Below are 27,084 nucleotides of genomic sequence, written 5' to 3' on the forward strand. Positions count from 1 at the left end.
AAAATAAAAAAATGAAAGTGAAGAAATAGCAAGGATGACCTGCAAAAGCCAGGAAGAAAAGGGCAAAATCAGTGCCTGACCCATGAAGAGGAAGCTCTAGAACTGCACGCCTGGCAGTGGCTTAAACGAGAAGCAAAAAAGCAACAGAGCTGCTAGTCTCCCTGATTCAGAGTGTCCATTAACATCTTAATGCTCACTGGGAAGTTAGAAGTTCTCCACTTGCAAGCCTTAGCCATTAAGCGTGGCACTCCCTCACTTGCCATCCCACTTCTGTCCTGCCTGAACACTTGGCAATACTTTGCATCATGAAAACCCTGCCTCCCTTTGCCACAGAGGCACTTATTTGATGTCCTGGAGATAGCAAACAGCTCTATCGATGTCACGCCTAAAGTAAAGGGCAACTGACCTTGTGCAAGGTTTCCGGTCCCATTGATGGTGCTGCTCCAACCTGGCTTCCCGTGGCCTCTCTCCCTGCTTTCTTCCCAATGCTCAGTATCAAGTTCACTGTGCCACCCAGACTGCCAGGGCCTGGGTGGGGCACCAGCAGCACAGGGGTCTCCAAGGGTTCCAGGATCAGAGTCTCCTTCGGGACGTCCATCTCAAAGGGCAAGTGGTTTTCCAATTCTTCTGAACTCTGCCTGTGCCCTGGAAGAACATCCAGGGTAGATAGCACTGCAGTGGAGACCGATTCGCTCTCTTGCTGTGCTGCTGAACCATTTGGGAGGGAGCCGAGGGTGAGTGGAGGCCTCTCAGAAACACTGGAGTTAAGGATACCATTTGCTTCACCCACACCTGATTCAGGAACTACTTTAATCTGTGGAGTAAGGTAATACAATGAAGAAAGAAATTGCAGCAATAGCTTCTTTGTTCTTTGTTAATTCTAGGATTTCCTGTTAAAATGGGATCTCCCCCACCTAAAGACCAATACATGCAGCTTAAAATTTGCTCTGCTCACTTGTATGTGTGTGTGAACAGCAGCCAGAGATTCTGTCAAAATGTATTGCTTGGTATGTTATAGAAAGGAAAATAATAAATTATGCAAAAAAATACAGGTCTTTATGAGGCAGAATAGCAACAAGATAGATAATATACACATGGGGAAATTGTGTAGGTATTCCACCAAGTTTAAAATAAAACAGATTTCTAAGCTCGGGGTGGGGATGGTGGAGGAAGGAAGCTAAAGAGAGAAAACATGAAAGGGGTGTGTTTTGTTTATAACTTTGTGCAGATGCCCCATAAAAAGTGAGTGAACAAAGCATAGCTATTCCATGATAAATACACAGTGCAGGCCAAGCTATTTTTCAAGTTTAGCTCTAGTATTGGCACTCAGGGGCTGCATACTAACTTGGCAGTGCTCTGTCTTGTTCAGTGTGCCATTCTGAGTCTCCCTGCCATCACTCTTAGTGCCAGGGTCCTTCTGGGAACTCTGTGCTCTCCAGCGCACCATCACCCATCCAAGCATGCTTTGCAGCTCCTCCATGCGCTCCTTTATCTAAAAAGACAGAACAAAACTGAGAAAGAAATGAAAGGAGGAAAAAAGGCCATATGATGAATTCCTCTCTTTTCTCTTCTAGGTACAGGTCTCAGTCAGGGCCATCCCTCTGGATGACAAACAATTGGGACAACTGTCTAGCTTCCACCCACCTGATGAGATGCTTCGCCTCCTCCCTTCCGAAAGCAGTGATGGCAAAGAAAGAAAAGGGAAGTGAGGTGGGATGGGAGGTTGTTCCCCAAAGGATGCTGCAGGCATGTAGGATGCTTGCATATCATGGCCTGCCACACTTACTGTCTCACTCAAGCTGTGCTCCTCAGCTACCAGTTTCCATCCAACTGCTGCCAGCTCCTCAAACTCCTTGAACTTAGTCTCCATGTTACTTTCCAGGTCTTCCCACTGAGCTTCTGAGAGACCGTGGGTACTCATAGTCTCAGAAAAGATCTGTGCCCGAGTATCCTCTGTCCAGGAGCTGGAGAGTCAAGGAAGGAGGAGCAACTATTAATATGGCCAGAAGAAATGTGTCTTAACACTTCACAGAACTGCAGCTCAATTTATCCTCCACCCTTCCAACAAAGCCAGAGAAACCTGGAAGAATCCCAGTAAAAACCTATTTTGCATCAAGTTGTCTCAGCCTCTAGACAGCTTTGTCTTTCAAGTAGTGGCATACAGTTAAGATACATACCATTTCCCCAGGCCTTTTAAAGCAGTATTAAAAAGGTGTGTCCCAGTAAAAATAGTTTTTCTCTCTCTTTGTTAACCACTAAGGCAGGCATCCCCAAACTCGGACCTCCAGATGTTTTGGGACTACAAAGCTAACAGGACCAGTGGTCAGGGATGATGGGAATTGTGGTCCCAAAACATCTGGAGGGCTGAGTTTGGGGATGCCTGCACTAAGGGCTGCTTCCATTGTGGCAAAACAATCTACACACTAAGCCCTTCCATGGAAAAGTTGGTGTTACATCTCACAAGCAAATCACCAGTCTTGGCAAATGTGTGAGCAAAGAGGAGTAAATACTCAGGAAATCTGCAGCTAAATCACAACATCCAGGGCATGTGTAACTGCACCAAAATAAATGCAAGATAAGTTGTGACGTGCTACACTGAAGTTGCATCCAATTTCAGTAAGAGCATATTTGGTGGGGTGGAGCTGCCGTTTCAATGCAGGCATTGCTGCCACTTGCCTGGATGGTGCTGGGCTGGGACAGCAGCAAGCTCAGTCCTTCACAGGTGCACCAGCGGGAGCAACCACCTGGTTGCGCAGGTACCCCTACAAGGTCCCAAACCTCACTTCCACCCTGCCCCACCTCCACCCCATCCAGGTGTGTGAATGGGAGTTAGAACTGATACTGAGAATCAAGCTTGCTGGACTGACTTCAAAGTACCGTATTTTTCGCCCCATAGGACGCACCGCCCCATAGTTTTTTGGGGGGGAGGGGAAATAAAGAAAAAAAATTTATTATTATTATTATTTTTTAATAATTTTTATTCATTTTTCAGATAGATAACAAAAACAATACAAAACAGTATAATTTCAATCTCATCATTTCATACCCTTCTTTCTTTTGACTTCCCCATACCTCCCCATCTCTGCATCCTTGTTTAATAGTTCTTTAGCAACCCTTAGGTCCATTATCTTAATTCCCTTTCATAAAGATTCCTTTAGTTTTTTTTTTTATTACTGCTGCAATTCTTTACCTCTTACCCCCTGACATCTTAACATTCCTCAATTTTACAGTTATTTTTAAGATATATTTTAAATTTGTTCCAGTCCTCTTCCACTGTCTCTTTCCCCTGGTCACGGATTCTGCCCGTCATCTCGGCCAGTCCCATAAAGTCAATCACCTTTGTTTGCCATTCTTCCAGAGTAGGTAGTTCTTGCGTCTTCCAATACTTTGCCAGTAGAATTCTTGCTGCTGTAGTGGCATACATAAAAAAATTCCTGTCCTTCCTTAACACCACTTGGCCAACCATGCCCAAGAGGAAAGCCTCTGGTTTCTTAGGAAAAGTCCACTTAAGGACCTTCTTAATTTCATTATAGATCATTTCCCAGAAAGCTTTAACCTTTGGGCAGGTCCACCAAAGGTGGTAGAAAGTGCCTTCAGTCTCATTACATTTCCAACACTTATTATTAGGCAAGTGGTAAATTTTTGCAAGCTTGACTGGGGTCATGTACCACCGATAGATCATTTTCATAATATTTTCTTTTAAAGCATTACATGCAGTAAATTTGATACCGGTGGTCCATAACTGTTCCCAGTCAGCAAACATAATATCATGACCAATATCTTGTGCCCATTTAATCATTGCTGATTTCACCGTTTCATCCTGTGTATTCCATTTCAACAGCAAGTTATACATTTTTGATAAGTTCTTAGTATTGGATTCCAACAGTTCTGTTTCTAGTTTTGACTTCTCTTTCTGAAATCCTATTTTTCTGTCCTGTTTAAATGTCTCATTTATCTGATGGTAATGCAACCAATCTCGAACCTTAGGCTTTAGTTTCTCATAACTCTGAAGTTTCACCCTTTCACCATCATGTTCTAAAATTTCATGATATTTTGGCCATTTAGAGTCCATATTAAGCTTTTTTACTTCCCTAGCTTCCATTGGTGACACCCACCTAGGGGTTTTACTTTCCAGCAGATCTTTATATCTAATCCAAACATTGTACAATGCTTTCCTCACAATATGGTTTTTAAAACTTTTATACACCTTTACCTTGTCATACCATAAGTATGCATGCCAACCGAAGCTATTGTCGTACCCTTCCAGGTCCAAAATGTCAGTGTTCTCAAGAAGTAGCCAGTGTTTCAACCAGCAGAAAGCTGCCGATTCATAATAAAGTCTTAAGTCCGGCAGGGCAAACCCCCCTCTATCCTTTGCATCAGTTAAAATCTTAAATTTAATTCTGGGCTTTTTGCCCTGCCAGACAAATTTTGATATGTCTTTCTGCCACTTCTTGAAACAATCCATCTTGTCCAAAATCTGCAACGTCTGGAATAAAAACAGCATTCTAGGCAATACATTTATCTTAATAGTAGCAATTCGGCCTAACAAGGAAAGTTTCAATCTTGACCATATTTCCAAATCCTTCTTTACCTCTGCCCAACTTTTTTCATAATTATCCTTAAATAAATTCACATTCTTGGATGTTAAGTTTAACCCCAGGTATTTTACCCCTTTTGTTATTTCCAGGCCTGTTTCATTCTGAAAACTCTCTCTTTCTTCCATTGTTAAGTTTTTTTCCAACACTTTCATTTTTTGTTTGTTCAATTTAAAACCTGCTACTCGACCAAATATTTCAATTAGTTCTAATACTCTTTTAGTACTAGTGTCTGGCTGTTGCAAGGTCAATACTAGGTCATCTGCAAATGCTCTTAACTTGTAATGTCTAACTCCGACCTGAACTCCTTTAACCAACTGGTCCTTTCTAATCATGTTTAACAAAACCTCCAGGACTGATATAAAAAGCAAAGGGGATATTGGGCATCCCTGCCGTGTACCTTTTTCTATGGGTATTTCTTCTGTAACCACATTATTTACAATTAGCTTGGCCTTTTGTTGGGAATATATTGCACCTATACCGTTTTCAAAACCTTGGCCTACCCCCATCCCATGGAGATTCTTTTTCATAAAAGTCCAGCAGATATTGTCAAAGGCTTTCTCCGCGTCCACAAAAATCAGAACTGCTTTCCTGTTAATGTCAACATCTAGCAACTCCAAAATGTCTATAATGTTCCTCACATTGTCTGACATATATCTCCCTGGGAGAAAGCCTGTTTGGTCCTTATGAATCTCCTCTATCAACACTCTTTTCAGTCTTTTTGCCAAAATGTCTGCAAAAATTTTGTAATCCACATTGAGTAAAGATATAGGGCGGTAGTTTCTAACCTGGTTCTTTTCAGTTTCTGTCTTCGGTATAAGTGAGATGAAAGCCTCTTTCCACGATTCAGGTGCCTTTTTCCCCTTCAGGATTTCATTGCAAACTTCCTTCAATGGTTGTATCAACCATTCTTTCAGCATTTTGTAGTATTTAGCCGTAAGGCCGTCTGGTCCTGGTGATTTTCCCAATTTCATATTTTGGATGGCACCCTCTATTTCTTGTTCTGTTATTTCCTCATTTAGGATCCTTTTACTTTGTTCTGGAATTTTTGGTAAGCCGTATTTTCTGATGAATTCTTCTATTTCTTGTTCATTAATTGGCCCTTGTGCATACAGTTTCTTAAAAAAACTTTGAAAACAATTGTTTATCTCATTAGGTTTGTGGATAATTTTTCCATCCATTTCTAGACTTGTTACAGTGTTCATTTTCTGCCTTTTTTTCAATTGCCATGACAGAAGTTTCCCGCATTTGTCCGCTGATTCGAAAGTTCTTTGTCTCATTTGCTTTATCTTCCATTCTATTTGTTGGTTCATGAGCTCCATGTACTGCATCTGATAAAACTTTATTTCTCTCAAGATCTCATGGGACTTTGGTTTGGACCTCAATTTCTTCTCTCCTTCTTTTATTTTTTCTAGGATCTTTTCCTTCCTCTCATTTTGTTGTTTCCTCTTTATAGGGTTCTGTTGAATTAAGAAACCTCTCATCACGGCTTTGCTTGCATCCCAAATTATTCTCTTTTCCACATCTGTTTTCCTGTTAATCTCAAAATAATCTTTTAATGTTTCAAGGGCCTTCTTGTGGATCTCTTCATCCTTAAATAGGGTGTCATTCATTCTCCATCTAAAGGATCCAGTTGTTGTTAGTTTCATCTCCATCTTCATCGCATTATGGTCGGAGCAAGTTTTTGGGCATATTTCTACTTTTTTTGTTCTTGACGCCAGGCTGCTAGAAATCCAAATTTGGTCTATTCTTGTCCATGTCATTTTTGCCTCAGAGAATGTCTTGTCCATGTCATTTTTGCCTCAGAGAAGAAAGTTCCCTCTCTCTCTAGAGGATTCCTTTTTCTTTTCTTTTTTTTTTTTTAAAGAAAAAAAAAATTATTTCCCCCCCAGGCGCATGGCTGGCGTGGGGGAAGCCCGAGCTTCCCCTGACCCCAGCCCCCAGAACAGGCTACTGCCTGCAAGCCTTGCGAGCCCGGCATGCCAACATCTGCCCGAAGCACAGGGCGGGCTCCGCAGCTAACCCCGTGCTTAGGGCTGCAGGCTGCCGCCCCAAGCCTTGCGCGCCCAGCGGGACCTCCTGCAGGGCATGCTAGGCTTGCGGACATCTGCCCGAAGCACGGGGCGGGCTCCGCAGCTCACCCGTGCTTTGGGCTGCAGGCTGCCGCCCCAAGCCTTGCGCGCCCGGCGGGACCTCCTGCAGGGCGCGCGAGGCTTGCCGACATCTGCCTGAAGCACGGGGCGGGCTGCGCAGCTCGCCCCGTGCTTCGGGCTACAGGCTGCTGCCCACAAGCCTTGCGCGCAAGGCTTGCGGATAGCTTCCTGAAGCCTGGAGAGCGAGAGTGGTCGGTGCGCACCGATGCCTCTCGCTCTCTAGGCTTCATCGAAAGCCTGCATTTGCCCCATATGATGCACACACATTTCCCCTTCATTTTTGGAGGGGAAAAAAGTGCGTCCTATAGGGCGAAAAATACGGTAGATAAGATGGATAGTCCCCAAGCGCAATTGAAAACAAGGGGTGCTTCCAGATGGGGGCTTAATATCACAAATGGGTGAGTCAGACATTGCAAAACAAACTTTCAAGGGACAGGAAGTGTCCACTAAGGTCTACTGACTTACATAATGGCTAAATAAGCTCTGAAGAATTGTCTCAAATGAGCGGCTTGCTGCCCACGAACTGCATTTCCCAACACCAGCTTTTGCAGATCTTTCCAAGCCTCCAATGTTTCACTGATTCTTCTGGACTCATTTGGCATTACAATCAAACAGCAATCTTCCAGCTCAATGAAGGCTCTCTCTAGTTTCTCCATGTCGCCTTCCAGGCTAGACATTTCACTCTATGAAATACAAGACAGCAGGATTCAGGCTAGCAATAGAGTTTTCGAACGGGGAACTCCTGGCTCCTTCCCAATAGTAAATGCTTGTCCAATCTAAAAACAAGCATGAGACTCCCAACTGGCTTTAGGAAGCCAAACAAACAACAGGGCAGTATCATCAAACATCAGATCTATGCTTACCCATTTAAAAAAGTGAGAGCACAGAACCAATGGTCAAACCTGAACCTGCATAACAATCTCAACCTGCAATTTACAATGGTGCTGGGTGGAAGAACAGACTTCCAAGGTGTGCGTAATGCCTGATTTAGCACTTCTCCAACATTGCCATGAGCAAACACTGGTTATATGGGGTCCTTGTTACAAGGCCTCAAATAGCCTTTTGATCTCACCTCTATCTCTTTCTGCCTTTCCGTGAGCCCCTGCAGCTCCAGAAGATCTACCTCACTCTTCACTGTGGCAAAGCTTCTCTCTGCCTGCATTATGTCCTGAGCCAGTGTTTCTGCTCTGTTCCTCATTGTCTTGATCTGTGAGGCCAGCTGAAAAATTGAAAAAAGAAAGGCGACACTGAGAAACAGTTCTCTGTGCTACAGGCTGCTTGGACAACCAAACCAAAGTTGGAACTGCAACAGAGTAGTGCTGGTAGCATTTAATAGGTGGTCAGTCCACCTCTATGAAACAAGAAGATAGATTTTGTAGCTTCTTGCCCAAATGCAATAACCAACCCTGAAGGATGGAGTGGTCCAGGCTTTCCACCTCTAACCACTAGGGAAGAGCGATTTTTTTAGCACGCAGCCCCTCTTAACCCTCTCTTACCTTAGTTTCCTCCCCACTTGACAAGGCCTGTACAAAGCACTTCAGATTCTCTGTCTTGGTCACTGCCTCCATGGCCCGCTCGCGCTCCTTCACAACACTGTTCAGCATGTCCACTGCTTCTTGCAGTTCCTCCAGTGACCTGTTCATGTCCTCATTGCTCAGCTGTTGAGCACTCTGGGCTATGAGAAGCTGCAGAGGCTCTTGGGAGCCTAGCTGGTTCGGCACTGCCTAAAGCAAAACAAGTACATGAATAATATTGGGTACCAATCTAGACAGGCCACCCTGTTAATTCTCTCACAGAAGTCTTCTGAGCAAATTGCCATGACTCCTACTTTACAGAGAAGGAAAGTGAAACTTCAAGAGAGAGGCTTAACTAAAGCCACTCAATATTAATATTAATAATATTAATAATGATGATGATAATAAGGTAAAGAAAAAGGGACCCCTGACCATTAGGTCCAGTCGTGGCCGACTGGGGTTGCGGCGCTCATCTCGCTTTATTGGCTGAGGGAGCCGGCGTACAGCTTCTGGGTCATGTGGCCAGCATGACTAAGCCTCTTCTGGCGAACCAGAGCAGCACACGGAAACGCCATTTACCTTCCCACTGGAGCGGTACCTATTTATCTACTTGCACTTTGACGTGCTTTCGAACTGCTAGGTTGGCAGGAGCAGGGACCGAGCAACGGGAGCTCACCCTGTCATGGGGATTCGAACCACCGACCTTCTGATCGGCAAGTCCTAGGCTTTGTGGTTTAACCCACAGCGCCACCCGCGTCCCTAATGATGATAATAGATTTGGTTATATCTTTGTTCTACTACTAATTGTATCTACCACAACATACATCAAAATAATAAATAAAACCATGCAATCTACTAATAATATAACTCAGAGCCAACACCCAATTTCTAAAAGCCGCAACAAAGAACATGTGATATAACCAACATTTCAAACTAACGAAGACCCAACACCAGCAAATGTAAAAGATGCTACGCATTAAAAACTGGCAGTGATGAAACTAGGTTTATAAACTAAAAACAAATTGAAATAAAAGTGTCTTCAATTTCCAACACTGATCTTCAGTCCTGAGTATATTTAGCTGGGAAGCTAATTTCTGCCACCTCACTGAAGGCCCAGATACTTGCCAGTGGATATCAGTAAGATAAGGCCTCAATAAGCAGCAGTAGCCAATTAACCAACAGTGTCAAGAGTTGCAATTTGTGGCATTATAGTTAGGTGTTCCATGACTAAATGCGACCAGAGCTAGAATGGCGATAGAACTTAGCTGTACAGGACCATTACCATCCACAGTAATTTGGATGGCATACCATACTGAAATCATGTGAACCCAAACAGGAGAGTCACGCAAACTGTTCCTGTGTCACTAATCTGACCACTTAGATACAATGCAGCACAAGGGACTTTTATGGAGATGTGTGTCCCTTCAGCGCCATGCTCCCTCATTGTTCAAACTAAACATAAAGCGAGAAACCCCTTGCTTGTTATTTTTGAACTCTGACCCTTCTGGGGAAGCGTTGTAGTTCCGTGGCAGAGCATCTCCTTTCCACATAAAAGGTCTCAGGTTCAATCCCTTGCAACTCCAGGCTGGGAGAGACTCCCTATCTGAAACCCTAGAGAGTTGCTGCAAGTCAACCTGGTTAGTAGTGAGCTGGGCAGACCAATGGTCTGACTCGCTATAAGGCAGCTTCCTATGTTCCTATGACAGGGCGGAATTCAGACCACACCTCTGCATATCACCTTGTTCTTCCCTTCCCTGGTCCACGTCTTCTCTGCTTCTCACCTGTTCTTTGTTCCTGTGACTCAGCATTTCTTCCATATGCACATTCTGCAAGAACTCGGTTAAAACCAGGGCATCTTTCAAGTCTGATGTTCGGCGCTGGAGAGCCTCCTGCACACAGGTGAACCTGGGAAGGAAACCATGACATCTTCCTACAAGCGTATTTCACGAGAGCAATGTTACCTGCTGCCTAAACATACGCAACTTCAATTTGGACAGACAAAGCTGATGGAGATGAGATAGGTCTAGAACAACATGGGCTACAGCTCAGTGGTAGAACATCTGCTCTGCATGCAGAGGGACCTAGGTTCAATCCCCAGCACCCTTGTCTGAAATCCCGGAGAACTGCTGCTTATATAGTGTGAGGACAATACCGGGTTAGATGGACCAATGGTCTGACTCAGCAGAAAGCAGCTTCCTATGCTCCTACGACCAGGGAAACTTAAAAAAGACCCAACCCTGGCTCTCTCCTCCTCCTTGGTTGCCTGCATCTATTCATCTGAAACCATTCTTCCGCCCTGAAGTAACCTCTTCTCTTTCTCCAGCTTCTCAGAAGCCAAGTCTCCTTCCTACACCACCTCCATACAGAGAACACTCTTTTGTTCCCAAGAACTCACTTTTCCTTCACTCGTTCCATCTTTCTATGAATCATTGCAGCTGCTGTGTGTTCCGAGGAGGAGTCCATTTTCATTTCCTCCTGCAGGGCTTGAAGCTTAATATGCCACGCCTCCACTTGGTTCTCCAGGGTGCCAACCTTCTCTAGGTCCCCATGGAGGTCATCAAGGTTCTTTGCTGCTGCTGCTGCTGCTGCTGCTTCTGGCTCAGAGAGCAAGCCTAGCACAGTTTCTAGCCAACACTCAGCCTCTTCTACCTCCCCAACCAACCGCAGAGCCTGCAAACAGAAAGGAGTGGCGTGAGCAAGGCAGCCCCCCAGCCTGAATATGACAAGAAAGTGATTGCGCACTGTCCTCTGCAAGAGAAGACCTTCGCCCTGAAAGATGGCGAACAACTTTCTTAAATAAATAAGAGAGTGTATCCTAATCCCAAGGTTCAAATGTCTAACTGTGGGAGAAAACTGAACACTACACCACAAATAATCTGTTCCCTACGGCTAAACTTTTCAGCGCATGGATGACAGGCAAGCAATCCAACTGAACAGGAAATGTAACCTCTGTCAGGGATACAACTTGCAGGGAATGAGCTACAAATATTAGAATTGCTAGGGTCTTTTGAGTGAGGCTGAGACTACATGTTACCCACAACATAGAGCAGCTGCCAAGAACGGCAGCTGTCTCACCCCTTCCACCCCAAAACCTTTTATTAATGTCTAGCATAATTTGTCTCATCTGACGATGGCGTAGATTTCATTTGCCTCCACGCTGCATCATTTGGTTGTTGCCAGCAAGGGTGGAGAAACACACAGTGCCATGAGATCACAGGATGTGAAAAACTGGCGCACCATGTTTACAAAAGGGAAGGATGAGACACCCTTTCCAGTGGCAGCCACTACTCACTGTATCAATCTCCCTCAGGGCCACGCCATTCTCTTGGTGCCGCCTTCTCAGTTCCTCCCAGAGATCCTCCAGTTCCTCAAGGGCATCTTCCATCTGAGGACTCCACCTGTGTAGCTCCTAAGATGTATAGCACACACATGCCATTAAGACATATGAATAAAAGGGCTCCCACTGTGGTGGTTCTGCATATGTGGAACTCTTTGCCCCAGGATGTTCGCTTAACATCCTCTCTGTATGTGTTCGGACAGCAAATGAAAGCAGTTCAGTTCTCTTCAACAAGTTTTTGATTCTGTTCGTTACTTCATGCTTTGATTTATTGGTGATTAGTTTTGGCCCTTGGGTGCTGCTTTTAACCTGGTAATTATGTTTTAATGATGGGTTGCTATTTTTATGCCTTTTTAAAACATTGCAAGTTGCACTGACTTTTTGAAGGGGAAAAGCAGGATACATTTTTTTTTTTTTTGTATAAATAAAATTCAAATATATGAATCTGACTGAAGCCATGTCAGACAGCTGGACCATCTACTCCAGTTTCATCTAGTGATAGGCAGCTGAATTACAGAGTCTGAATTACAGGGTCTGTGTGTGTCTTTTCTAGCCCTTTTACCAGAGAGTCTTTTAACTGGAGATGCTGGGGACTGAGCCTAGGATCTTCAGAATGAAAAGCATGCACTCCATCACTGAGCCATGGCCCCCACTTGTTCAGTTCCCTCCTCAGATATACTCTAAGAGTAGAAGCCATTGTCCCTGTTGGGGAGGTATTAACAGATCCAGTGTGGTGTAGTAGTTGGAGGTCAGACTCTAGGACCTGGGAGACCAGGGTTCAAATCCCCACTCAGGCAAGAAGCTCACAGGGTGATCTTGGGCCAGTCACTGCCTCTCAGCCTAATCTACTTCAAAGTGTTGCTGTGGAGATTAAATGGGGAGAGGGAGAACTATGAATACCATCTTGAATTCCTTGGAGAACAAGATGGGATAGAAATGCAAAAAATAAACGAAATATTTTATGAGACCCAGAAAATACCTTTGTCAGGCTGGGCTAGGGGTTGTCACCTGTCCTGTATAATACAGGATTGTCCTGTATTTCAATGTAAGATGCTACATCCTGTATTGATACAGTTTTGTCCTGTATTTCAGGCCTCTTTCTCTCTCTCTCTCTCTCTCTCTCTCTCTCTCTCTTTCTCTCTGCCAAGTTAGGGATCCTCTCCAAATGTATGTGCTTGAAAGGGTTTGTGAAAGGTCATGTATTAAAGCTCTGGGTAGCCAAGCATAGACAGGTTTACATGTGTGTGTGTGTGTGTGTGTGTGTGTGTGTGTGTGTGTGTGTGTATGTATGTGTGTGTGTCAAATTCCAGAGGGGCCATCCTGTCAGGCTGCAATAGATTATAATGGTTTGCTTTGAAGTCACTTCAGCATTGGGGGGGGGGGGAGAGGGGAGAATCACCCCCCCCCAACTGCCCTTCCCCGCTCTGCCATGTATTTTGCCAAAACAAAGGTGGCAACCCTAGGCTGGGCAGGAATTAGGAGCATCCCTGGTGAACAGGCCTCTCTCTCTTCTTCTTACCACCCACAACAGTCCTAATTGAAACACACTTTAATTCTACAAACCTGCTTAAATACTTGGGTATTTGAAACACAAGATTCCTCTTCATTAACTCAAAGTTTAAAAAGAAATTTGTCAACATTTTGCTTTTGATTTCTGATAAGCACCTCATTCAGCTATGCTTGTAGACTAGGCCTGTTCTTCAGCCAAGTGGCAGCCTACCAGCAGCCCAAGGGAAGCCAGAATTACTACCACAGTAAAGGAATCTATGTGGGCTGCAGAATGACAAAGACTTGGGGATCTGGTGAAGCTTGCAGAGAGACATTACCCCATCAGCGACCTGGCAGAAGTCCTGAAGGTGTGCCTCCTGCTGGGGCAGGTCCTTCAAGGCATTTGAATGCCAGAGAAGCTTCTTCCTCCTCCTGGAGAAGACAGAAAATTAGGGTGAGGCCATATATTCCAATTCATTGTTTGATAACTGCCACATCAAGTACACATGTGCGAAACGCCACAGAAAGAGAGAGAGAGAGAGCGAGAGCGCAAGCAAGCATTTATACATACCGAGATCACCCTAAAACACAACACATTTTAATGGCTTTTCAGAAGTGTAGCCATATTACTCTGTTGGGGGTATTTTTTGCACTTTAAATACTGGGTAGGATTCACCTAAGCTTAAAAACCTCCAAGGAAGGAGGGCCCACCACCTCCTGAGTAGTCTATTGAACTGCTCTTAGTGCCAGAAAGTTCTTTCTGATTTTTAGTTGGAATCTTCCTTGTTAGTTGAAGTGATTGGTTCAAACCCTACCCTCCAGAGAAGGAGAAAACAAACTTGCTTCATCTTCCATGTGACAGCCCTTTAGGAGAGGGAGGGATCATCTCCACCAGAAATGCTTGCGCAGATGGAATGTTCATAATAGTGCAACATTGAATTCCACTCTGACAAATTTGTTATGACAGCTTCTGCTATAATAAATGTGGGAGTCTTTAAGATTCTTTGTTATTTGAAGTGAAGGCAGTTTGCATTCTATAACCAATAGTGAACTCAATTCTCTGAGTGCAGGTCCTAATGTAACTAAAGCATCCATGCTCAATGGGGGAAGTACCAGCAGGCTCAGGAGAACCACAAGGTTTACAGAAGTACAAATATATATATACCCAGCCAAATGAGGATTGAGCATGCTCAATGGCCATGGAATGCTGACAACTGAAGAGAGTGACAGAAAACCAGGAAAAATTGAATGGAAGGGGGCATGACTGACTGGAACGCTGAACTGAGTGTTTTGTTGCAGGTGCTACTTAGATTCAACTAGAAGCCACTGGGTGGTGGGCTCAACCTCACAGCTCCACTGTTTTCCTGTGGAGCTCTCAGCATCTACCCATAATGAGGCTGGCCTTAGTGCCAAGACCACAGGGACCCCCCAACCCATTCAACTTCAAAGGGCCAGCCCCTCTGCTAGGAGTAAGAGATAAATTCGTTCCCATAGTGAATTGTTGCTAAGCAACAAAGCAGATCCCAGTAAGCAACTTCTACCCTCCCTTGTCCCAGTTTCTCCTCACCACTTCCCACATAGCTTTCCCCCAGCTTTCTTCTCCCAGGAAAGCACTGTGTGTGCCAGTACCTTCTGCTGTCACTGGTGATGGCCTCCTTGCCTGGTGAGTCTGTGTTGCCCTCTTGGCTTCCTTGGATGTCCTTCCATATCTAGGATTAAAAGTAGAGTAAGAATATATTTTGCTCAGAATCCTGAGAGGTAAGACTCTGGGTAGGACCTTGTCCGAACTCTGAAGTGGCTCCAGAATTATGGAACCAGTTCCCAGAGATCTGTCTTAATCCAGCTCTTGGCCCAATGCCAAGCATTTTGCATTCTTCCCAGGTGCCACCTTGTGGGAGAAAGGGGGGTGGATTTGCCACTCACCATCCTCTTCCTCTTCCCCACCTTTGCCAGCTGCAACGTTCTTGTGTTAGAGCTTGGCTAAGGCCAAAAAAACTTAAGTAGCATGAAGTCTGTTCTGGGATATTGGTAAAGCAAACAGGCCACTGCTTAGCAGCAATCACCAGTGGTCTTCTTTACTAATTCTGGGCGAGAGAGTACATAGCACTCCTCTCTGCTTTTCCTCACCATAAAAAGTAATTGCACTGGCTTGGGCTTTTAAGCACCACCATGTTATAACAAGAAGGCTACAGCTGAGAAGGCTACAGATGCCCTCCTTGTCTGCTGGGACACTTGAGCCACCAGTTCTGGCCCAAGTGTGGCCACCTGAGATTGACAGACTAGTCTTGCCTGTTGCTATGCATCCATGCATGAAACATTTTCCCCAGAAGTAACTTTTACCCATGAGACACGCCTTAGAAATGGAGGATGCTCTGAGGCTGGTCATCTACGCACAGTACCCAGGAGATCTTGAGGTGTTATCTTGAATACTTTTCTTACCTCCCATACAGGTTTAACTCCAGCCTCTCTCCCTGCACTGTTTGACATGATCTTCACTTGCTCACGATTTGGAGAATCAATTGATCTCCTGGTCGAAGCCAGTAGAGGGGCAATAGGAGCGAGGGAAAGCAGATAGGTGAAAAAACAAAGAAAACTGTTAGAGTAGAGAACAGAAAAGGGCAAAAAAGAGAGATGATAATCACCACAGAATAAATGCAGACATTCTTGAAGAAATCCTAGTTCTCAAGCCAAATGAGCGCAGAGCAGCTCAACACTCAGTATTGCAGGGTAGAATGTCTCAGGCTTATGCACCTAACCCCTGTTTTCAGCTTTCTCAGGTTGTTTTATTCTGACCCATTATGCTTTCAGCTTTCATTATGCTTTCAGCTTTTGTTGAAAGAGGAATGTCTTGGGTAGAGCATCCCGAAGTTACAGTGATAGTAACAGAGCTGCTGGCTTAGCCTTGTTGCTGGAGCAGAGGCCATCTCAGTCTCCAGAGTCCACATTAGATTTGGGTGAAAGATTCCTCAAGTTACTCACATCAAGGAAGATATGGTAATAAGTAAGTGCTGGTAAGCAAAAAAGGGGACTTCCCTTTACTTCCTAAATGTCTTTTGCCTTGACTGGTAGAGAGAAATAGATGCCACCCTCAGCACCCACACATATAGGCTGCATATTCATAACTTAAAAATCTAAACAAATGCATTGTCTGAAGGCCTACAACCTCAAAAAAATGTGATTAAACAACCATGCATAGTACCTTGTTCTGAAAGAATGAAATGGGGAGGGGGGAAACATTGTTAGGGTTGCTACCTTTTCCTAGCAGTTTTGCTCCTGTGCATCTAATATCAGTAGCATGCAAAGCTTTTCCAGGCACAGTAGACTCCTCACCTGCTTAGTTTCTGTATGCCACACTCCTGTTAAAGGTGCACAGCAAAACAGAAGATGGTAGTAGTATTGTCAACAATGGCTCTGGTGTGCCCAAATTAGAGACATTTACTAAATATAATCATTAACTAGCTCAGGATCCACCTCATGCAGAGAGACAAAAATTAGGCATTCGGCAAATACCTCAATAACTGCTGGAGCTGGGCCCAGCTCTCCTTCACATCTTGATGCTTGAGAGAGACTCGTGCTACTAGGCTGGGATGGAGGCTTGTCAACTGGGACACGGTCACATCCAGCATCTGGATGGCAAAAAAGGCTGGGAATGAATGAGTGAGCAGGAGTGACAACTGCTCACTTGACTTAAATTAACCTGACCCATCAAGATAAACGCACCTCACTAGCTATACATATCATGTAACATATGAGCAATGTGACCAGTAGCCCCTGGTTCCCTAAAACCAAGTGGTTTGCTCAGTCCCTGGTGGGCTACCATGCATCTTAATGGGTGACAAGTTGTGCATGTCTAATCTATAGACTGCCTCCAAAGAAGATGCTGAATTAGACTTTCAGCAGCAAACGCGTGACAATGCAGGATTCGACTCCCTTTCTTGTGGATCATTCCTCAGCATTCAGGAGCTTCTGCTGAAAACTGAGCTTCTTTCAGAATACCAGCATGAGCACCTCACTTTGGATACAATCACTCCAGCAGTGGAGGGGTAGGACATATACCAGATGTTGGTACTTCAGCTGGATATCAGTTTTTGAGTCCAGGCCATCTTGCTTAGTTCATTATTTACAGGACGACAAGTTGCTCTCTAAACTAAGGGAGAAATGGACATGCCTACAAATCTTATTTAAAAAAAAAACCTTTCTCTCCCCCCCCCCCACATCTTCTTTAAGCGTGCCACCAGGCTGTCATTATTTTGTGGAAGGGATTCAAGCCCATACCAGAAATTTGGTTTTGTGCAATTAAAGTGGATCAAAGCACTCTGCTGCCCTATCACAAATCCATTTTTTAAAAGAATCAAGAATTTTTGTAGTTTGGAAAATGCACTGAAACGTGTGGGATGAACAAATGGCTAGCATGAATATGTATCAACACATCAGGATGAATGCAGGACAGCTGCTCATTGTTGTATAACCACCCACAAACAAATCAGAATCATTGCTCAATAAAGACTGGATATACTCTGACCTCTATGTAAGCAACTCAAGATGAATGCTTAATAAATAGGGCATCTGGAGGGGCTCCAAGTAATGTTCCTGGGCATTGCCCAACTTACCATGACCTGACTAGCTATATCCCTGACATCCAGGTCTGGGCTGGTTTCAGGTTCCCTCTGTTTCCCCACTCCACAGAGATTCCTCTGCTACAACAGAAACAACAGGCGTTAAGCCCTGAGACAAGTAGCAATGCAGTTCTTAGAAAGCACCCACCACCTCCTCTTAGAAACTGCTCTAGAATCTACCTTTGCATGGATGGCCCCAAGGAGCACTTCTGCTTGCTGGACGAAGGCAGCGGCTTCCAGAGCCAGCTGCAGGGTCTCATGGTGTTCCTTCAGTGTCCCCTGGAGACGCAGCCACCTGGAAGGTGAAACGGGCAGAAGGATATTAGGAACGGGGAAGCAGCTTAGCCTGCACATCCTTGACAGTTAAAGTAAAGCAATTGTGGACAGATGATTCCATAGCCCATCCTAATGCTGGTTATGCCCCATCTCTCTTCCCCCACCAGCTCCTGCTCTAGCTCACATTTTATTGAGATGCTTGCGCCGTGCCATAATGCTCCTGCTCTCGCTCTTCCCCTGCTTCTCAAGTTTGTGAGCCAGGCTGTTCATTTCCTCATGCAGGGCCTGGAACTGCTGCTCCTCCTAAGTTGGATGAGAGAGAGAGAAAAGGGGAGGAGAGGCAGGGGAGAAGAGGAATAACATAAACTTACTTTCTATAAAAGTATGACCTCATAAGAAGCTAACCGCTACTGGCATTGCCAACTGAGCCCCAGCAGAATAAACCTTGTACTCAGAAGTTGTTTTCGAAGGGAGCTTAGGAGCTCCCGATAATAATTAAGCATCAACCTTTTTTTTTTACAGTGCTTTCAGGTGTTCCAAGTACTTCTCATACATTATCTCAGCAATCCTTGCAACAACTATGATGCAGGCCAAGAATTATTATTCCCAAATTGCAGGGAGGAGGGGATGGAGGCCTGAGAAAACAGTAGTACTATCCAGTACAGACAAGAGACAAAATCTTCACAGTGGCGCCTTTCTGTTCTTGCAGATGGCAAAATGTGATGAAGGACTGCACCAGGCTACCCTCTTGCTACCCCAATAGGACCTAGGTATGAACTACAATGCCATTTATATCATCTGAGGTAGGATGCAAAACCTAACTGCAACCACCCCAGGTAAAACAGCACTGTCAGAACCACACACCCTCAACACTGTACAGAGAAGAGAATCCTACACGACTGTCAGTAAGACTGTCACCTGTTTCAAGTCAAGGATGCGTCGGGCAAGCTGAATCTTATCTGCATTCTCTTGTAGCAGGGCAGTTAGCAAAGGCTTCTCTTCCTAGAGGGGCAGATAGAAATGGTTAGACTATATGAGATATTGAAGGCACAGTGACTACAGCGTTACAATTTCATCCCAATCCTAAGAGATGCAAGTGGAGTGGTTTGGTTTTGCTTCAGAATACACAGTTAGAATCCAACTTGTAGACTAGGAGTGGGGAACCATTTTCACTCCAAAGGCAATATTCCCTCCTGGGCAGGACTAGAGGCAAAGGTAGGCAGAGCCATGGGTGTCACTCTAACCTTTGTACAATAGGCTACATTCCAGCCGTGCGAAGACAGAGGATTCTACATATGCCCTTCTAACTCTCTCCATTTAGGCAAGCCAGAGTCCCAAGGGCCAATTGGAAAGGAAATTATGAAAATCAGTTAAACTTGCTTCTATTTTTGTATTCAGGGTTGTTTTCCTCTTTTAAAGATTTAGGATTTCTAGGAATTTGGAACGTCTTGTTATGGAATCTGGGGGCGAAGACAAGAGCACATGGAAATTGCTATTAGATGGCCAGTGCAGTCAGCAGACAGGGGAGAAAGCAAACTATAGATGCCATGGGGAGATGACTACCTTAGCTCCCCATCTGCCATAACCAACTACTGTCTAAATCTTTCTGACCTTTGCTCCAAAACCTTGGAATAGGTGGTTTTCAGAAAAATCTGACCAGCTGGGGAGATCCTTCCATATATGTGTCCGGCATCTGCAGGCAAAACATAAATTCCTCTTCCCTATGGCTATGCATACCTCTTCCCTAGCTCTCATTATTATTCACCCATTCATTACATTTCTATCCCAAGGGAGATCAGGTCAGCATAGATATATATTATACATGCTGCAGAAACAGGGGAACTGTGGGTTGGCCCTGCTTTGGCACATACCTTCTGCCTGATCCAAGCTTCTAGTTGCTCAGCTTTCTGGTTGAACTCTTGTAAGTTTCTGAGACCGCTCACTGCTTTGCTCTGATTTGCTGCCATCTGCTTCAGCAGTTGCCACTGTTCGCACAGGGTTTGTAGTCGCCTCGCTATCTCGGCACTGGAGTTTGACTGGACAGTAAGCTGGTCACCCATCTATGGATGGGAAAGAACATAAGAGCACGTGAAGAGCCCTGCTGGATCAGGATGATGCCCAACATCCTGTTCAAACAGTCACCTGTGAGAAGCCTGCAAGCATAACCTGAGCATATCAGCGCTTTCCTCACTTGTGATTCCCAGCAAATGGTATTCAGAGATATACTGGCACTGACCATGGAGACAGAACCCAGCCATTGTGGCTAGTAGCGACTGATAGCCTTATCCATGGGTAGGCAAACTAAGGCCAGGGGGCCAGATCTGGCCCAATCGTCTTCTGAATCTGGCCTGCCTGCTGTTTTTACATGAGTAGAATGTGTGTGTTTATTTAAAATGCATCTCTGGGTTATTTGTGGGGCATAGGAATTTGTTCATTTTTTTTTTTCCAAAATATAGTCCGGCCCCCCACAAGGTCTGAGGGACAGTGGACTGGCCCCCTGCTGAAAAGTTTGCTGACCCCTGGTCTTATCCTCCACAAATTTGTCTAATCCTCTTTTAAAGCCATCCAAGTTGGTGGCCATCACTGCCTCCTGTGTTTTCCCCCTAGCTCTGATAATAACCATCTTGAAGTGATGCAATCAAAACTGTGCAAGTGTTCCAAGTGTGCTCTCTCGGCATAGATATAACAGCGTTATGACACTGATGGTTTTGTTTTCAGTCCCTCTCCTAACGATCCCTAACATGGAATCTACATTCCATGGAAAGGCGGAACTTAAAAGTCATCCAGTCTTGCCAGAGCACTGATTTCATGGAAACTCTAGAAATCAAGAGTGCAGAAACAGGACGAAACACAGAGATGCTGAAGTACAGGAGAGGGAGCAAGGGTGAACAGGATTCAGGTCTCTCTTCAGGGCTGTGCTGCAACCTAAAGAACTCAAATCAGGGGGGAGAGGGGGCTTCCAGAGACCTTGTTGTACCTGGTTCAGTTTGATCATGGTATTCTCAAAGTCTTTCATGTCTCTTTGTAACGTCTGAGCTGCCCGCTCCCATTCCTGAATACTGCAGCCATCCTTCAGGTCTCGGAGTTTCGCTCGCACCCATTTCTCAGCCTGAAACATGAAGACAAATGCCAAGATGGGAACTGGACAAGCAGCTGGGGAAAGCACTCTTTCTACTTCCATTAGGAAGTTCAAAAGTCTGATTTTGTATGGGAGAAAGGAGAGACTCTGGGCAAAATGGAGAAGATGCCTGTTCTGGCATGACATTAAAGAAAACCCTGTACAGGATTATTCCATGTAACTCCCCATTGCTACAGCATGTAATCCTGTGGAATTGCAATGTTTTTAATCATTTGTTTGTTTGTTTTAACCAAAGCTCGGGTTTGATGTTGAAGGTCTCTCTTCAATACACAGGAAAGCTGCTGCCAGCATGAGAAGACCATATTGGGCTAGATGGGCAACAAGTCTGACCGGGTAAAAGGTGACTTCCTTCCAATATTCCCCTACAGCAGCATCCAGATGTTGTGAACAGATGGCTGCTCTGGCTGGGACTCATGAGAGTTGTGGTCCAGAACATCTGGAGGACGTCAGGTTGGCAAAGGCTGCCCTGGAGTTAACCTCACCACAGATCTACCCCGGAAGTTTCAGTAGTCAATCCATAGAATGGAAAAATGCTAAGTAGATGCTTCAAGCAGTGAGTGACAGAGAGGCACAAGTGTGAATTAATTTATCTTAATTATGTAGTAACCCATACTACACTGCTCTTTAGTTACCAAGCTCATAGTCATGTCTACAAGCACTGAGACATGTTCCAGCTATGTGCTTGGAATTAGCAAGAGCTGGAAAACAGGGGAGCAAAGAAGCTGCTAGTGCAGCGCAAGAGCTCAGCCTGGGTTTGGTCTGAGCTGCTCAGATTGAAGAGCCAGGCATGAATTAGCAGCTTTACAAGAGCAGGTGGAATGCAATTGGTCCCTTGTGTCACCTGGCCAATGCTAAACTCCTGAGTGCCATATGGGTAACAGGCTGCCTGTTTCTACCACCATGGCAACTAGCCATGGTGCTGCAGAAAGTAAAGTGGCTGAGTCCCATTGCTAAGAGTTCCTAGTTCAAGACACCTGGCACAGAGAGGAATGACAGCCACCTTTCTCACAGGGCTGCTGTGAAGTCACATGACAAAAGCTACATACCCAAACATTCTGATATAAAAATAATACACTTTTATTATCACCTAGATGTCTCTACACTGGGCTGAGACTGCTATTCTGTGCCCCCTTCACCTCAAAGAGATGGGAAAGAAATCAGATATCTGTGGATTGACCCCCTCTCCTCTGGTCCTCCATCCTAAAGACAAGCTGCCAAGGATGACCTCATGCCATAACAACAGCCTCCCTCTAGCCAAGGGACCTTGTCTCCTTCCGTCTGCACGTCCCTCTCACTTTAACAGAGGAAAGACCTTTGGCAAGGAAAAGGCTGCCTTCCCTTCCTTTCTACTGTAGTATGGGAAAGAAGAGAAGAACATGTTCCTGCTCTACCGAGACACTGAAGGGGATTTGTTCCTCTGCCAATCTCATTTTCTTTTACCTGCATCATGTCACAGTTGAACTGAGCTATGTGAGGGCTCCATTTGGAAAGGTCGGCCAGCCCTGGGCTGCTCTGGAGGCAAGGCTTCAGCCCTGCTACTTTGCCTGCCTGTATGTTCTTGACATTCTCCTTCCAGGGACCTGCAACAGCACAGCTTGACATCTAGGAGAGAGAAACAGAGGGAAAGAAAAAGTTTGTTTAGATTTGGTCCACGTCTGATAAAGGGGAAGCAGCAATGCCCTAACTGAGCTTCAAGGGGGTTCGGAACTAAGTTAATTAACAAGATAGAGTCTTAGGCTACGTACGCACTGCACCTTTAAAGCTTGCTTCCACTGAAATCCTTCAGTGTTTTTGTATTATCCGCTCACTGCAAGAATCTTGTATGCAGTGAGTAAATGGTTCATCTTTCTCAGCAGCAAGGCTGGTGGTATAGTTGAAGACAAAACTCTCTAGAAGTTCTTTCCTGGCACTGCTACTCGAGATCCACTAAGGTGCCAGGGATCAAGCCTAAGCAAAACATAGAAGATGAAAGGCCCTATCTTTAACTTCATCTCGTCCTGCCTATCTCAGGTTCGGCAGAAGTAAACCTATTTCTGCAAAACTCCCAGCCCTCAGGTAAAAGAGCTTTGCTCCCTGAACAAACAGGGAGACTTTTTGTCTGCCTGCCTTACAAATGAGCTCAGACCCTGCTCCTCAAAAGCAGTCTAGAGAGATACTTATTTTAAGTAACTCATCAAATGGGAGAAAGTCTGGATTTCTTCCAGGCTTTGTTCTTGTGGTCAGAAATGATGCAATGTTCTGTCACCACTCCAAAACCGCTAAGGTCAGCCAACTGCAGAAATGGCTTTCCTCCAAGCTTAGCCCAAGGTCCAGCTGCAAACTACCATGGAGGGCTAAATTTGTAAACAGTATCTCAAATCCCACTGCAGGAAGAGAGGTCAGTACTGGCTGCTCTTAAATGGTAGAGCATGGAAAGAGAAGCTTAACACTACTGAACTCAGAACACTGACAGCACACATACCAGAGCACTTATGAAAGATACGATTTGAGACCTTCAAGCAGAGAAGGTGTAAGTCAGGAGGGAAATAGTTCATGATGCATGAAGAGCACGACTCAGAAATATAACGATTTTAAAATTAAAGCTTGGGCGCATATTCCCAACAAAGTTCATGCTAAGGGTAGGTCTACACTGCAAACACAAGCTGGTTTCAATCCAGTTTAATGGTCAGTTTCACCCCTCAATGATTCCTGGGGATAAGTTTCCTGTAAGTGTATGTAAACTAGGTGGTAGGGGGAGAGACAAAAGCTGCTGCATTATTCTGAATCAGACCATTGGTCCATCTAGTTCGTCACTATCTACACTGACTGGCAGCAGCTCTCCAGGGGTTCAGACAGGGGACAACCCAAGCCTTACCTGGAGATGCCAGGGATTGAACCTGGGACCTCCTGCATGTAAAGCAGATGCTCTGCCACTGAGCTACGACTCTAGAGCAAAAGATGCCTAGCAAAGAATTCTCATCACCTCATAGAGCGCCCCCAGCACTGTCGAACCAGTTGTAGTGTAGGGGCATCCAAAAAGGAGACCTGAATGAAAGCCAAGAGGTTTGGCATGGAAATGTCTCAGAATACAAATATGGAATGAAAACAGAAGAGACTGAACAGAAACAGTTCCTAGAGGACAGCAAGTGGCATAGGGTTGTCAGTAAAAAGGTAAAGGTAAAGGTACCCCTGCCCGTACGGGCCAGTCTTGACAGACTCTGGGGTTGTGCGCCCATCTCACTTAAGAGGCCAGGGGCCAGCGCTGTCCGGAGACACTTCCGGGTCACGTGACCAGCGTGACATCGCTGCTCTGGCGAGCCAGAGCTGCACACGGAAACGCCGTTTACCTTCCCGCTGGTAAGCGGTCCCTATTTATCTACTTGCACCCGGAGGTGCTTTCGAACTGCTAGGTTGGCAGGCGCTGGGACCGAGCAGCGGGAGCGCACCCCGCCGCAGGGATTCGAACCGTCGACCTTTCGATCGGCAAGCCACACATATCTGCAATGGAAAAGTAGCTCCCTATCAAGACTGGGGGCAGCACAACAGCCTCATAAATTGATCACGGCTAGATACATTATAGAAAACAAGAATAATTCTTATTTTTATTCAAGAAGGGGGAGGGGGAGCCACTATTAAAGGGACTGGACTTTACAGCATAGATGACTGAGTCCTTGATAATCTATAGTTGTTTATAGCCTAAGCTATCACCCTTCTAATGATGTCCTGTTCAGTTTTTGCATGATAAGCTTGTGGACATGCCCCAGGCATAACCTAATTTCCTCCCGTGACATTTTCCCCAGAACTTTTTTTCATTTGCATTTCTGTCTGGCAGGGAAGCTAGAAATGAACAAGGAAGACACTTTGCACAAGGACACAAAAAAGAGACTGTGGTGGGGCACAGCCTTTGAGAGATTGGAGGCGGGCACAATACCCTGACATTTCCCATTAGCTTGTGCCTTCAGACAAAATGGCATGCCATGTTCTCATGGCATGAGTGGTGGCCTTTCAAAGGATGCATTAGAAAGTGATGAACTGGTAATGCTTTGGTCCTTTACGCTGGATGCCAATTAGCTGAAAGAATATGCAAACTGGTACCAGGGTCTCCCAGATTACCGTATTTTTTGCTCTATAAGACTCACTTTTTCCCTCCTAAAAAGTAAGGGGAAATGTGTGTGCGTCTTACGGAGCAAATGCAGGCTGTGCAGCTATCCCAGAAGCCAGAACAGCAAGAGGGATTGCTGCTTTCACTGCGCAGCGATCCCTCTTGCTGTTCTGGCTACTGAGATTCAGAATATTTTTTTCTTGTTTTCCTCCTCCAAAAACTAGGTGCGTCTTGTGGTCTGGTGCGTCTTATAGAGAGAAAAATACAGTACATTTTTATATACTGCACTGAAAGAACACACATCTGTACATGGAAGAGCTATGAGAGCTCCCCCTTCAGACCCCATAAACCTGGAAAGGTGGCGTGCGAATCACTAAAGCTACAATGCTAAGCAGGCACATTGGTGATTAACTTCTACTGAACTTGGCAATATTTCTGAGCAAATGTTCTCAGGACTGCACCGCAAGATATCTTCTGTTGCTACTTCTACATCACATATGAATCACTTGTGCAGCTTCTCATGGAATGTGCTCTTCCTTGGTTCAGGTAGCTTTTTGTACAAGCTTTAACAGAGCCAGAATGTACAGCTGCAACACAGGCAGCACTTAGAACAGGATGGGAAAACTGAGCTCTCCAGATACTGTTAGACTACAACTCCCATCATCCCTGGCCACTGACCCGGCTGGCTGGAACTGATGGGAGTGAGAGTCCAATGGCATCTGGAGAGCCCCAGGTTCCCCATCCAAACCTCAGAATGTGTGCACCTCCACTTATATAGGTAGATAATGTACAGAGAAACTGTGGAGAGACAATTAATTTGTAAAGGCTTTTTGCACCCTTGAGATTTCAATGATCTATCGAGGAACTCAAGGAATTCTCATGGGCTCATTCCTTCCTCTTCATTTGACTGCACTGCTCTACAAGGACAAAAATGAAAGCATGAAATCCATATTCTATAATTGAGTTTGCCTTTATTTCCATTTGAAAAGACTCAAAACAGTCACCAAGGCTCACAAACAAAGGGCTTATATATTAGAGGGGGTATAAAGGCACATACCATGTGAAGAGGAGCAACTCTGCCCAATGAAGAATGGCCACTAGCCTGGGGCCTCCTAGAGTCTTGCTTTTCTTCTTCTATTTCCACCTCTTTTCTGAGAAAGACCTAAAAATGGGGGGAAAACAGATAATGGATGAGGAGAGTGCAACCTCATCCAGCTCTGAAGAATATTAGAGAATACTTGAACTGGACAACTAAGGGCTATTCACGATGCAAAGGCAGAGCGAAGAAGAAAGGAAACTTCTCAGGGGCAGACTTTATCACATTTGCCCAACTGCAGCATAAAGCAAGGTCTCAACCAAATTATGTTCCTAGGTGAGCATCACACACTCATGCTAGCTGGTCAACCACAATTTCAACAAAGCCTATCTGCCAGCTGCTACTGTGTCACAAATCTGCAGGCAGCCATTCCATGAGAATACAGAGCAAAGGCTCATCACTTTGCAACCCTCTTCAATCCTTTATTATATTTGGAAATACTGCCTATCCAACACTAAGTTCTCTTGGAAGAACAGTGCAATGGAAGTAATACTTATTCCTATTTTACATCTGAAGTACGGAAGCTAATACGTTACTTTCCAAAGCAACCCAGCAAGTACGTGGCTGAAGTTAACATCCAAAGCCACCTTGAAAAGCATAACATTCTGGCCAGTGGGCTCACCTCTCTTTACATATCATTTGCTATCAAGCAGGAAAGGAAGGCATTGCATTTCAGGTGTTATCTGAAGAGGCAGAAACCCTGAAGTCTAACAAAACTATACTTTCTCAGGATTCAGATCTTTATAAACACTCAGCGCTACCTATGCCAGACATTTATCCACAAAG

At 45.0% G+C, this 27,084-nt stretch overlaps 1 protein-coding gene across 1 annotated transcript in view; it reads right to left on the reverse strand.

Annotated features, from left to right (window-relative positions):
- Positions 1-27,084, reverse strand: part of LOC307212137 (uncharacterized protein) — a 69,522-nt gene that overhangs the window by 37,502 nt on the left and 4,936 nt on the right. Inside the window, exons 2-22 of the mRNA XM_079969147.1 lie at positions 26,260-26,364; positions 22,562-22,723; positions 20,960-21,091; positions 19,854-20,042; positions 18,901-18,984; positions 18,167-18,285; positions 17,887-18,001; positions 17,701-17,787; positions 16,601-16,716; positions 15,530-15,617; positions 14,720-14,799; positions 13,429-13,522; positions 11,558-11,674; positions 10,661-10,935; positions 10,047-10,170; positions 8,248-8,475; positions 7,824-7,970; positions 7,217-7,434; positions 1,787-1,964; positions 1,346-1,492; positions 407-814 (exon numbers count right to left, since the gene is read on the reverse strand). Of these exons, the coding sequence (XP_079825273.1) occupies positions 407-814; positions 1,346-1,492; positions 1,787-1,964; positions 7,217-7,434; positions 7,824-7,970; positions 8,248-8,475; positions 10,047-10,170; positions 10,661-10,935; positions 11,558-11,674; positions 13,429-13,522; positions 14,720-14,799; positions 15,530-15,617; positions 16,601-16,716; positions 17,701-17,787; positions 17,887-18,001; positions 18,167-18,285; positions 18,901-18,984; positions 19,854-20,042; positions 20,960-21,091; positions 22,562-22,723; positions 26,260-26,364 (3,213 nt within the window). The remainder of the gene's footprint in view (positions 1-406; positions 815-1,345; positions 1,493-1,786; positions 1,965-7,216; positions 7,435-7,823; positions 7,971-8,247; positions 8,476-10,046; positions 10,171-10,660; positions 10,936-11,557; positions 11,675-13,428; positions 13,523-14,719; positions 14,800-15,529; positions 15,618-16,600; positions 16,717-17,700; positions 17,788-17,886; positions 18,002-18,166; positions 18,286-18,900; positions 18,985-19,853; positions 20,043-20,959; positions 21,092-22,561; positions 22,724-26,259; positions 26,365-27,084) is intronic.

The sequence above is a fragment of the Podarcis cretensis genome (genome assembly GCF_951804945.1).
Source record: "Podarcis cretensis genome assembly, chromosome: 3".
NCBI classification, from domain to species: Eukaryota; Metazoa; Chordata; class Lepidosauria; order Squamata; family Lacertidae; genus Podarcis; species Podarcis cretensis.